At 41.5% G+C, this 13452-nt stretch overlaps 1 protein-coding gene across 6 annotated transcripts in view; it reads left to right on the forward strand.

Annotated features, from left to right (window-relative positions):
* Window positions 1-13452, forward strand: part of PSD3 (pleckstrin and Sec7 domain containing 3) — a 268216-nt gene that overhangs the window by 129170 nt on the left and 125594 nt on the right. For all 6 annotated transcript variants that reach the window (XM_040971307.1, XM_040971308.1, XM_040971310.1 and 3 more), the window contains one exon: window positions 5771-5860. In XM_040971307.1, coding sequence (XP_040827241.1) covers window positions 5771-5860 — 90 coding nt within the window. The remainder of the gene's footprint in view (window positions 1-5770; window positions 5861-13452) is intronic.

Genomic DNA, 13452 nt, shown 5'->3' on the forward strand with positions numbered 1-13452 from the left:
TATGTGAGAGCCAAGTTTATGGAGGGCAGGGTTGGGCTGGGATGCAGCATCCATTGGTTTACATAGACAGGGCTGGAGACAGAACTGACTCAGGAAAAAGTGTTCTTGATTCAGTAGTGACTAAATATCTTTATGAATTTCTTGAAAGAATTTTGAGCAATTGAAAAACTCGCTTTTCCTTTTCCAGTTTTAAGTTACAATCTACATTTTTGTAAGTTGTAGTTGTGAAATATATAATTTTTGCTGAAGACATTAGTTGACATTAAGTCTTTCATTAGGCCCCAAGTGTTATGCGTTGGAGAAGCATTTTCAGGATGGCAGAGTAACAACTTAAAGTTTTCTTGAACTCTGGCAGCAATGCTCAAAAATTGCCATTTTCAGAACTTGGGAAATTAGCCAAACATTTGAAGCAATCCAAAGAGTTTTACTCAAGAAAACCAAAAGCCCTTGGATTTCAGTGACAACAGCCAGTTCTGTTGTGTTTTTACTCTTTCCTGTTGTCCTGGCAGACATCTGGGGAGAGCTGACGTCCTGAGCTAGAGCTCCTAGAACCCTTGTAGTTAGTAGGAGTGCTAGGAGAAACTGATAGGATTTCAGCTCCTGGCATGGATCCTGAATCCCTTGGAATTTCCTGGGTGTGTGTGTGTGTCTATATTTTTCTAATGAAGTGACTCTTGGAAAGACTTAGTGGGGGACAGGTTGCCAGAGGAAGCAGCCATATGGTTTGAAGGATGGGATTGAAAAGCCCTCTCCCCCTTGTTCTTCCTCACCTCACCCCTCAACAGAGTGCTGCCTCTGTTTCCAAGAAGGAGCCAAAGGTGGGGTTGATAGCAGTGGCCAACAGTTTCACTGATGCCTCTGTCATGAATCCTCTATAAAAGCCCCAAAGAAAAGGATCAGAACTTTCACGATGGTAAAAACATTGATGTGACAGAAGAGTAGGCACGCCGGCTCCTCTGGGGCAGACTCCTGTGCTCGACTCTTCCAGTGTCTGCCTGTGTCCTCTGCAGTTCATCTGTAGGCTTTGCAATTAGTTCCCTTGGGTTCTGCGAGCTTTCCCAGCAGATGAACTAACACAAGGAATGTGTTCTGGAAACTTGTAGCAACAGCACGTTTTCCGGAAGGATGTAGTAGCCTCTTAGTTGTGATGGTTATCTGCAGCAGAGGGACTGAGCCCTCAGCCTGTGGCAGCTCACACTATCTGCCAGGACAGTGTGAGGATTGAGTTGAACTCTAGGACATGGACTTGGTGTCCAGCTGAGATGAGGTTGTGTCTGTGTGGGGAAAATGCCCATACACTGTAGTGACTAGAAAAATTTTGGTGAGTTTGTAAGTCAGAGCAGGGAAAGTTTGTTTTCTCAGACTGTAGAAGGAAACCATGAAATTCATGAATAATGAATGGAGAAATAGTTAACAATCATGAGACATCAGCATACAATGTTTAGAATGACTGTGTCATAAATCAGCAAGGAAAGCGCATAGTACAATTCTATTAACCAACTATCGCCTACTAGAGATCTGTACAGCACTCTGCCTGAAGATTCTACAATATATTTTTTAAAATACATGTGGAATATTCTTCAGGTTAGTGCAAATTAAAAAGAAATGAAAATGTAAAGTGTATGTTTCTGTCACAGTGGCATGAAATTAGAAATTAACAGCAGCAAGGAATTTGTGAATGTTAAATACTTCTAAATATCCAGGGCATTGAAAGAAGAAATTCACAAGGGAAATTAGAGAATACTCAGAGATGAAAATTAAAACACAGCATTAACACACCCCATGGGATGCAACTAAAGCAGTGGTAAGAAGCACATTGGTTGCTCTGAATGCCAATACCAAAGAAGAAGGATGTTCTGAAATCCGCAATCTAATCCTCTACTGAAAGAAACCAATGCAGAACTTGATTCATTGACAAGGTTGAATAAATAGAGAAATGTAGGGAATACTAGTAAAATTGGGGATTTGTTTGAAAGTATCAGTAATGAACTTTATCCTTTAAGAAGAGTTTTATTATGTGTTTACCACAGTAGCAAAGTTCAAAAGCAAAAACAAAACTATGATAATTTAGAGTTTTATTGGCATAAAGCTAGCCTGTAAAATCAATACGATATACTAAAGCATATATTAATACACTCGCATGCATATGAGCCATTGTTTTTTCAACAAGAGTTTGAGGAGCTGAATAACCTTTCAGTAAATAATGCTGAATATTCTATGAATAATGCAGAATATCCACATGGAAAAGCAGGAAGTTGAATTTCTACTTTATACCATAAAAAATAATGCTCAAACAGCTAAATATAAGTGCTGATGCTATAAAACTTAGGAAATATTCTGAGATTGGATCAGGTAATGATATCTTTTTTTAAAAGATTTATTATTTTTTTTTTAATTGGAAAGGCAGATATACAGAGAGGAGAGACAGAGAGGAAGATCTTCCGTCCGATGATTCACTCCAAGTGAGCGCAACGGTCGATGCTATGCAGGTCCGAAGCCAGGAGCCTCTTCCGGGTCTCCGACGCGGGTGCAGGTTCCCAAAGCTTTGGGCCGTCCTCGACTGCTTTCCCAGGCCACAGGCAGGGAGCTGGAAGGGAAGCGGGGCTGCTGGGATAGAACCGGCGCCCATATGGGATCCCGGGTGTGCAAGGCGAGGACCTTAACCACTTGTGCCACCGCGCCGGGCCCAAGGTAATGATATCTTAGATAAGACATAAGAAGTACAGGTAACAAAACTAAACTGAATTTTATGTAATTAAACCAATTTGTAATTCAGAAGACAGCCTCTAGAAATAAGAAAAGTGGACACCCGCAGAATGAAAAATATTTACAATGTCGCTTATAACCTAACATTTCCAGAAAATATAGAAAAGCTTACACTTGAACAATAAAAACAGAAAACCCGAGTAATAAAAAGAACTTGAAGTTGCTGGGCATCAGGCAGTAGGTATGTGCAAATTAAAACCACAGGATACCAGTTCATATGCGTAAGAATGGCTAAAATCAAAAGGAGAGACGGTAAATGTTGGTTAAAAAGTGTAGAAAAACTAAGAACTTCAGACTGCATGTGGGAATGTAAAATTATACAACCAGTTTGGAAAACAGCCCTTAAATGAATAAGCACTGCGTTACCATAGGGCCCAGCAAGCCCACTCCTAAGCATATACTTCAGAGCAATGAAAGCACTCCACACAGAAAACTTGTACATGAATATTTATAGCTGCATTATTCATAATAGCCCCAAAGTGGAACTAGCCCAAATGTCGCTCGGTTTATGAATGGACAAACAAAAAGCGGTCTGTGTGGTGAAATGGTACTTCACAATAAAAAAACATTCAGAGCCAGTTTATGCCTATAACATGGGTGGACCTTGAAGATGTTCCATTAAAAGAGCCTTCAAAGGATAATCTTATGTGATTCCATTTATGTGAAACATCCTGACTATACAAATGCATGTAAGATGCAGATTGGCTGGTTGCTAGGTGATGGCTAGTGGTGATGGAGAGATTTGGAGAAAGGGTACTAGTGTTCATGGGTTTCCTTTAGGGCTGATAAAAATGCTCTAGAACTTAATAGCGAACATGATTATACAATATATTTACACTAAATTCACTTAAATCCTATAGTTAAAAGGGGCCGGGACTGCATAGATTAAATTTCAATAAAGCTATGTTTTAAAATAGTTGCAATGATTTGGCACTCAGAGGATAGTCCTTTTGCCTGGAATGGCAGCATCCCATGTGAGCACCAGTTCAAGTCTCGACTGTTCTGTCTTTGATACAGCAGCCTCTGAAGTGTTTGAAAAAGCACAAGTCCTAACCACTTGGGCCCCTGCCTCCCTGAAGGTGCTCTAGGCTTCTGGCTCTGGTCTAGCCCAGTCCTACCTGTTGTGTCCATTTGGGGAATAAATCAATGGATGAAAGATACTGGAAAAACAGTTTGACAGAGGATAATAAATAAATCTTAAACTGTTTTCGTCGGCTTTTTGAAATTGTACACTTAGTTCAAGCGAAACATCTACTTTACTTGCTAAACAATTCCTCATTTTCAAACTGTTCATCCAGTCTCTGATCAAGAGGCAAGATTTTTAATTAAAAGCTTTAGCCTTGTCGCTGTAAAGGACAGCATGGGTGGGATACATTTGTTCGGAAAGGAAGCTATGAAAGGGTTGAAGAGGACTCCTTAACACAAAGGCGCCATCTGAGTTTTGAGATTGAGGTTCTCGAAACATGTTTCCTTAAAGCTTCCCATGCCTGGGTATCCGAGGAGTATATTAATGCTACCATTGTATGCTACTCTGTTTCATGGTTTCATAAAATAACCTCTGAGTGTATACATTTATTTGTAAGAATATCGTGTGCAGGCTCACTTTGTAGTCACCCAAACTACATCTATGTATTGCATGTCCTTCTCCTGTATTGGTGACACAGCTCTTTGGGTATCCAAGGTGAACCTCAGAATTCCTCACAGCTGTTGAATTATGCTGGTTTGCAGCTGGCATAAGAGATGAATCTGTAACAGCAAATTACTAGTTTTTAGTCGACACATGTATAGCTTTGGAGGGGGGTGGGTAACAGATTTTAGATCACATGGTTTGTTAGCATGATTTGCTTTGGTCAAGCTCTTTATCCTTAAATCAGCTTGGAAAAGTGCTGAGAGATACTTGTGCAAGAAACTTTGATTTTTCAGTGCACTTGGCAAATAGAGGGTTTGATTGCCTTGGCTGTAGTTTCAAGCTGACAGTGAGAGCCTTGGAAAGATGCAGTTAACAGCAGGGCAGTGGTCAGAATGACAGAGCCGATGTCTTGAAGAGCTAGGAGCTGAAAGTTCTTATAGGACAGAATCGCCAAGCTTCCAGTATATAAGATATTCGCTGCACATGGAAGTGGCATTTGTCCATATTCAGGTTGTGCTGTGAGAATTGGAGTTCAGAGCAAGATAACAGACACCACATTATTTCAATAAATGCCTAGGTCTTTCACCCAGGACTGTTGACTGTCAGCAGCCGTAAGGTGGTGGCAGGCTAACGTGTGAGCTTGACAGTAGGGTACATTTCAGATCCTTTACAGTTCCTGATAATATGAAGGAAATGAAGTGAGCTGAGCTGATAAGCTTATTATCAAGTGTCATTTTTACTTAAAGGAACTTCATCATTTTATGTATGTATATAAATGGATTTTTTTTTTAAAGATTTATTTTTATTATTTTTTCATTGGAAAGGCAGATATACAGAGAGGAGAGACAGAGAGGAAGATCTTCTGTCCGATGATTCACTCCCCAAGTGAGCGCAACGGGCCGATACTATGCCGATCCGAAGCCAGGAGCCTCTTCCGGGTCTCCCACGCGGGTGCAGGGTCCCAAAGCTTTGGGCCGTCCTCAACTGCTTTCCCGGGCCACAGGCAGGGAGCTGGAAGGGAAGCGGGGCTGCTGGGATTAGAACCGGCGCCCATATGGGATCCCGGGCGTGCTAGGCGAGGACTTAACCACTTGCGCCACCGCGCCGGGCCCATAAATGGATTTTTAAAAGGATTTTTCCCCGGGTTAAAATGTGAGTTGGGCATAATTTTGCTGTTTATATCTAATGATGCTTTTCAAAGCATTGATAGGCTGATTTTTTTAGGCATTGAGGTTGTCTTATGCATGTAAGCATCTGTACACACATGTATATGTATGCATAATTTAAAAAAATCAGATCCACTCATCACTTATTTCAGAATCCATCCCAGTTCTACAAACGTCCATTATCATGTGTGGCTTGCCTCTTTTGCAGAATATTGGAAAAAAGATGACCTGCCAAGAGTTCATTGCCAATCTCCAAGGAGTAAACGAGGGTGCTGATTTCTCCAAGGATCTGCTCAAAGTAAGCAGTGAACTTTATGATTTTTAAAGTATCTGTGTTTATATTGGCTGCTCACTTCTCAAGGCAAGGTACGGTACGAATCACTGCTTTGTTCTTTGCTTTGTTACGACGGTGATGTTTCTACTGGGCCCTGTCCTTGATTCTTTATAAGCTGCCTAGAATAGTTCCTGAAAGTACTCCTTGTAACCAACGATCCTGAAACATGGAATAGTTTTGAACTATATGGTGATGCAAAGAGTGGGCAGTTCTTGTTTAATTGTGAGCACAAGATCGGAACTTCAGAAATTTGCAAAGGTGGATTTGCTGTGGAAACAGAGAAGCAGATGCAGGCCGTAATGGAAGCAGTTTCGAGTGCATTTAGTCCCTAGTGATAGAGCCGTTCAGGTTGCCACTGAAAATAGGTTAAATTAAATTTCAAGTCACTATAGGGTATCTGCAATATTTGTATCCCCAGCCAGCTTGTTTTTCCCCATTACCAGATTGTTTTGAAAGCGACAGCAAAATCAGCTTTGGAATTCATACATTCAACCAGCATTATAATGAGGTGTGTGTTTAATCAAATACAGAATAATGAATATTAATATCTTAGATGCATTATGTTGAGCCTGTGGCTTTTACATATTTTTATTTTAGTGTAGTCTGTAGAAATTGTGTATTTAATAGTTTGAGGTAGAGAATTCCCTTCTAAATTATTTGAAAGTCAGAGATCTTTCATCCACTGGTTCACTCCCCAACTGGCTGCAGTGTCTTAGAATGGCCAAACTGAAGCCGAGAGCCAGGCTCTTCATCTGTGTCTCCCACGTGAGTGATAGTGGTCCAAGCACGCTGACCATCTTTCACTGCTTTCTCAGGTGCATTAGCAGGGAGCTGGATCAGAAGTGGAGCAGTCAATCAGTGCTATTGTAGGATGCCAGTATCGCAGGCAGTGGCTTGGCCTCCTGTACCACAATACCAGCCCTGACAGATACTGTGATTGTTTTTCCCCCACGGGTTATTTATTCATTTGAAAGAAAGTGGGAACAACCCAGAGAGGTCTTCAATCTGCTGGTTTACTTATCAAGTGGCTGCAACAGTTAGGGGTGAGCCAGACAGCAGCCAGGAGCCAGGAGCTTCATCCTGGTCTCCTGTGTAGGTAACAGGGATCCAAGCACTTGGGCAAATTTTCTGCTGCATGGAGCTGGATCAGAAATAGAGGAGAATCATCACCTGCAGGGGATGTGGGTGTTGCAGGTGGTATCTTAACTCCGTTTGCCACAAGCCAGCCCTGAGAACTCCTATCTTTATGTAAGAAAATCAAGTTACTTTTCTCCTGATTTTGGAAAGAGGTTGTTTTTTTTCTTTTTTTTAGCAAAATGGAATTGAGTCAGTAATACTTAGAATCTCATACTATCATTTAATACCTCTTTTCATTTTTACAGTCTATATGTCTTCAAGCTTAGCACAAACCTAATCTGTGCAGCTCAAAAATTACATTAAATGGAATATAAGACCTAGATTTTAATGGCATATTCCTTAAGAAATCATTTATTGGAAAGGCAGATTTACAGAGAGGAGAGACAAAGTTCATCCATCCAGTGATTGACTTCCCAAGTGGCCACAGTGGCTGGAGCTGAGCCAGTGCAAAGCCAGGAGCCGGGAGCTTCTTCCCAAATGGGTACAGGGTCCCAAAGCTTTGGGCCATCCTCGACTGCTTTCCCAGGCAAACAAGCATGGAGCTGGATGGGAAGTTGGGCAGCTGGGGCACGAAGCAACACCCACATGGGATCTGGTTGCTAGGCCACTGTGCTGAGCCCTCAATGGTATATTCTAAGTTATAGTGTGATTTAATGGTGTCACTGTTCTTAATAGATTCTTTCAAAGATTGTTTCCAAGACATTGTATTGGAATATCTGTATTCCGCATCCAGCTCTGGCTTCCGCCTTCTGTTTCTTGCTGTTGCAGACTTTAATGGGCAGCAGTGATGGCTCACATCAGTGGGTTCTTTCTACCCTAAGGGGGACCTCCTTGTCTGCTTCAGCCTGGCTCAGTTCCAGCCATGATGGGCATCTGAGGAGAGAAACAGCAAATGGGAGATCTATTTTTGTCTGCCTTTCAAACCCATAAACACATTTTTTAAAAAGCACTTGTGGCAGAAACCAGCCTTCTCCACCCATCTTCACTCGTGGACCGTTCCTGCTGCCAGCTGAGCTGGTGTTGGGATTCAAGCTTTGTACCTCCATATTAAGTTACTAGGACTGTTTGTCATTTCCTCTTTTTCCCACGTTGCTATGTCCCTCTGAAAGAGTCCTGTTATTGCCCCCTATTTCCGTGCTGTTCCTGACGCTAAAGGGTGGGTATCTTTGCATGTCCAGTGCCATGTCAGCTATGTGTGTGTCTGGATTTCCTGCCCCCGCCCTCAAAGGAAAATTGATTTCTTAAATTTTTAAAAACTACTTAAGAATAATTTTGAGGGTTTTTTTTTTTGTTAGATTTTCGTTGTTTGCGGCATTTGATTAAAAGCTTACTGTAAGAATCCTTGCAGGGTTGTCGATTTCTAGCAAGTCATGTCAGCATGGCTACAAGTATGTACATATTTTTCATTTGAAAGGCAGATTTAGAGAGAGGAGGGACAAAGATCTTCTGTCCACTGATTCACCACCCCTCAAGTGGCTGGAGCTGAGCTGATCTGAAGCCAGGAGCTTCTTTTGGGTCTCCCATATGCAGTTTCAAAGAATATGTGAACATATATGTGTGTGTATATATATATATACACAACAAACGTATTTTCAGAAAACAGTTACACTGTGGACATAACATTAGGTTTTCTTGAATTTATCAAGGTTTGGGATTTGTTTTTTCATGGTTGCCCCTGGGGAACTCTGATTTAAGGGAATACAGTTCTTTTCAGCAAAGTTTAAGCCCATAAACCTTTGCAGGTTTTGTCTGTACTTTGAATTTCTGAAAGGGCCACAGCATGATCGTGTGATGAAATATCAAACAGAAGTAAATATGTTGCAAAGAAAAAGGTAGACCTTTCCATGAAATGAGAAAAAAAGATAGAATTTTCTTCTGTTCTTGCATTTGTGATCCTTTATATCTTCTCTATTATCTTTTCAAATTGGAATCACCATAAATTACAAAGGGAAAAAGTAAAACGTTAAAAGCATAATTTTCCTCATTTGACTCTTGGTAATGGTCTTCTACATTTTCCATCCTGTTTCTCCTGACTGCTTTTGTTTAAGTATATAGTACTGGTTGAATTACTATTTTTAAATCGCTGAGCTCCTATTTCAGTTCTGCCTTTTCTTCAGGCTTCACCTGCTTTTTTCTTCTGCTAGCAACAGTCGCTATTTCATCTGTAGCTGGATGGCAGGGTTTTTTCCTTTTGCGGTAAAATTAGGTAAAGTGTATTCAAGCTCTTATCAAGGCTCTACAGCTTCTGGAGAGCTTACAGTAAATGGGAAAGGCATTCCCAAATGCGAGCTGCTGCTGATGCAGAGGGCCGTCTCAGGCTAAGCCTGGGTTCCACAGCACACCTCTGATGGCCCTGGAGGATGTAGCTGGTGCCGTGTAGATGGCAGCACGTGGGTAAATAACACAGCTGTAGTATATGTATTCAAGGAGATTCCTCACTGCTGTCACTGTTAAAACTTCGGGGCCGTGCTCAAAGCAAGGTGATTTTAGGCTAGGTTGCTCACTCCCCCTGCTGTAGCTAGAGCGCCATGATTTGTGGACCTGATGTATTCTGCTTGAGAATTACGCAAATGATACGCCAAGGCATCTCTGCAACTTGAGAAGGTCACTTCATGCTGTCAGAATTGAGAGAGGGAAGTGAAGTGGGAAGAAAAGGTAGGGCTGAGGTCATGTTGTGAGGAGGGAGTGGGTAGGTTGCCAAAGCACTGTGCTAGGGAAAACATTGTGGAGGCGATCCAGGCTGAGCTAACACAGCAGGAGCTGTCCACATGGAGCTCGTGTCGGTGTCCACTTGTGAGTGCGGGGAATGGAAGGCGGAAAGGCAAACTCTGCTATGTGGCTATGACTCTGCTATGTGGCTATGACTCTGCTATGTGGCTATGACTCTGCTATGTGGCTATGACTCTGCTATGTGGCTATGGAGTTGTTCAGAGCAGTTCCCTGCAGAGCAGCTGCTGAGGCGGGCCAAGAACTCCTCCCCGAGCCAGGCCTGCCTCCCCTGCTCTTGAACCTCCTGGTGATCTTTCTTATACCTTGCAATGTTGTCCCGGCAGCCTTCCCGAGAGCAAATTTACCAAACTGTCTGTTATCCCAGATTGGATGTTACATTATCTGTGAGATCTTGAAATTTCTTTTGAAAAGAACTTAATGTTCTAAAGATAGCTGGTAATGTTATTTTCATAGTTTCTTAATATTCTTTAAAAATATTTGGTTGAAATAGGTCAGAGCACATAATATACTTGATCTCAGTGAAAAGACTGAGTAAATGTCAAATAGAATCACCACAAAAACAAGAACTTGAAGTGATGGGTATGTTGATTCAGTTCTTCTGCGTTGTCTGCAGTGACTTTGGAAATACATTAAATAATTTCAATGTGTAGTACAAACATTTAAAAACTGCTTGGTTCATATTTTTGGCTACCAATAATAGGATAATGCGAATTCTGTGGCCATTCTTATTCATAAGAGACTATATTTGTAAAATGGACCTCTTATTTGTTGATTTAACACATGAAAAAAATGGAAGCTAAACTGTAGATTTTTAAAGTAGAAATTCCTGTCCTTTATTTCCAGCCCTGTAATAAAGCACAGATGTTTTAGGATACTTTATGGTTCACTGTGAAGTTCGAACGAATGCATTGTACTTATACTTGATGTTTTGCAGGTTTACCCAGCACTTTGTCTCTTTAAATAGCCTTGATATTTCAACAGTCTATAACTAATAATTAAGCCTAGGAACCACCCATAATTTCCCTTATATATCTTATTCTTTTGTCTGCAAAGATTTGTTTAAAGTGAATTTCTGCTCATCTTGTGTCTCTCTACTGCTGACCATAACTGGGAAGAATTTCCAAATAATTCTTTGATTGGTTAATACTGTTTATCTATTAAATATACTTATTTAGTGTTCATCCATCTTAAATTTCCCTGGTTTTCCAATGTGTCTTCCAAAATAATTTCTGAGCCACATACATATTAATGGAATCACTGGGAGAAATCAGTTTAGTTCAAGTTGTTCTGAACAGTCTGTGATACTTAAGATTACTCTTAAAAAGATCTAATTTTATTAGATCAGATTCACACAAAGAAACAGAAGCAGAGAGAAAGATCTTCCATTTGCTGGTTCACTCACCAAATGACCATAATAACTGGAGCTGAGCTGATCTGAAGCCAGAAGCCTCCTCCAGGTCTCCCATTCGGATGCAGGATCCCAAGGCTTTGGACCATCCTTGACTGCCTTCCCTGGCCAGAAGCAGGGAGCTGGATGGGAAGCAGAGCAAGAGGAACAGGAACTGGTGTGCTTGTGGGTTCCTCACACTTACAAGGTGAGGGTTTAGTCAGTGAGCCATCGTGCTGGCCCCAGGTTACTTTTAAAGGTTTAAAAATTATGTTATATATGATAAGAATTTTTTTAAAGACTGATTTTTACAGAGTACTTAGGGGAGGGGAACAATCCATGTTTTGACATCATTAAAGCAAATGTACTTTTTATCTGCTTTTTAGCAATCCAGAGACTGAAAATAGCATTTGGAGACAATGAAACATCCATTAAAAGTACAATTTTTAGGGCTAACCCTTGTGATCCTCAGAGCTCTGAGGGAGTGGTACATACAGGTCTTGATTTTGGAGCTCAGGGTAAGACGACAGTTTCTCATTTATACATTCTTGTGTTATGGTCTATCCTGTGATGGAAGTCACGTTCAAGATTTATTTGTTGTTTTTTTATTGGAAAGTCAGATACACAGAGAGGAGAGCCAGGGAAAAAGATCTTCAACCCGCTGATTCATTGCCCAAGTGGTCACAATGGCCGGAGCTGGACTGATCTGGAGCCAGGAGCTTCTTCCAGGTCTCCCATGCAGGTGCAGGGTCCTAAGCCTTTGGGCTGTCTTCGACTGCTTTGCCAATCCATAAGCAGGGAGCTGGATGGGAAGTGGAGCAGCTGGGACACGAACTGGCAGTCATATGGAATTCTGGTGCATGCAAGGCGAGGACTTTTGCCACTAGGCTAGAGTGTCAGGCTGGGAAGTCATGTTCTTAATCATCATTAGTACATTGGCAATTTGACGTGAGTATGCTTGATCTCCTTTGCAGTGTAGTTGCAGAGATTGGAATATGCCCTCTGAGGAGGTGAACCAAACACAAGTGTGTGCTGTGGGAATGTCACGGAGCAGGCCTGCGCACCTGCACGGTGTGGACTGTGCTCTGATCACAGAACACTGGGTGTCGGCAGTTTGCTTTAAGCAATCTTGACAAACTCTCTCATCTAATAAATTAGGAAATGAGTTACAAGGAGCGATGGGAAAGATGGACTGGAGGAGTGAGGGTGCATCTGCTGAACACTGTGTGGCGCCCCCTCTGCCAGGACACCTGTCATCGGAAGTGACCTGTGATGCCCACTGCCAGAAAGTCATGCTAATAGTTTGTGATACAAACGCTGAGCCAAGGAATTAGTATTCATCTCTGGAGTTGCTTTGATCCCTGATTTAAGTATTCAGATTTCCTGATTTCCCATTCCATCTCACTTCTGTTGGTCTTACACCAGTTAAGGCCTTTAAAGTCGAGCAAAGGTAGTTTTCAATAATCTCAACTCGAAGTAGGAAAAAACTTAACAAGCAATTTTTCTTGGTCACCAGTTGAGTAGAAGGAATCTGTTTGAATCAAACAATAGGAGTCAGGTTCAAGTAGGTCAGAGTCACAGTGGAAAGCAACCCCGTGGTATAGCATCAGTTTTGTGGGTCTTTTCTTCTGAAGTTCAGTGACATCATGAGTATAAAATTAGAAAGTGAAAATAGACTAGAGAACTTTATGTGCCCTAGGAGGAAAAAAAACCAGAATTTTCCTAGTAAGTGGAATATGAAACTTGATTTACACCTGCATATCATTTAGTTCACTTTTAAGAGATTTATTATCGGAAAGTCAGATATACAGAAAGACAGAGGAAGATGCTCTATCCATTGATTCACTCACCAAGCTGCCACAACAGCTGGAGCTAAGTTGATTTGAAGCCAGGAGCCCGAAGCGTCTTCCAGGTCTCCTCTTCCAGGGTCCCAAGGCTTTGGGCCATCATCAACCGCTTTCCCAGGCCACAGGTGGGAGCAATATGGGAAGCAAGGCTGCTGGGATTAGAACCAGTGTCCATATGGGATCTTGGCTCATGCAAGGCAAGGACTTTAGCCACTAGGCTACTGTGCCAAACCCTATCATTTAGTTCTTAAGAGTAATTTAGCGTGTTGAACACAGTATAGCATAATAACCAGGTTGTATTTGTAGTTTATCATTTCTTGATAATAGATGTCTTAATTTCCTTATCTTTGAACTAAGGTAGGAATTCCCAATTGTATGGAAAACCACACAGGAAGATCAAGCAGCCAGCATAAAAATACTTTATAATGTCCACCCCTGATAAGTCCTCATTTTAA

The sequence above is a fragment of the Ochotona curzoniae genome, unplaced genomic scaffold (assembly GCF_017591425.1).
Source record: "Ochotona curzoniae isolate NIBS_2020 unplaced genomic scaffold, NIBS_Ocur_1.0 contig_21, whole genome shotgun sequence".
Taxonomy (NCBI): Eukaryota; Metazoa; Chordata; class Mammalia; order Lagomorpha; family Ochotonidae; genus Ochotona; species Ochotona curzoniae.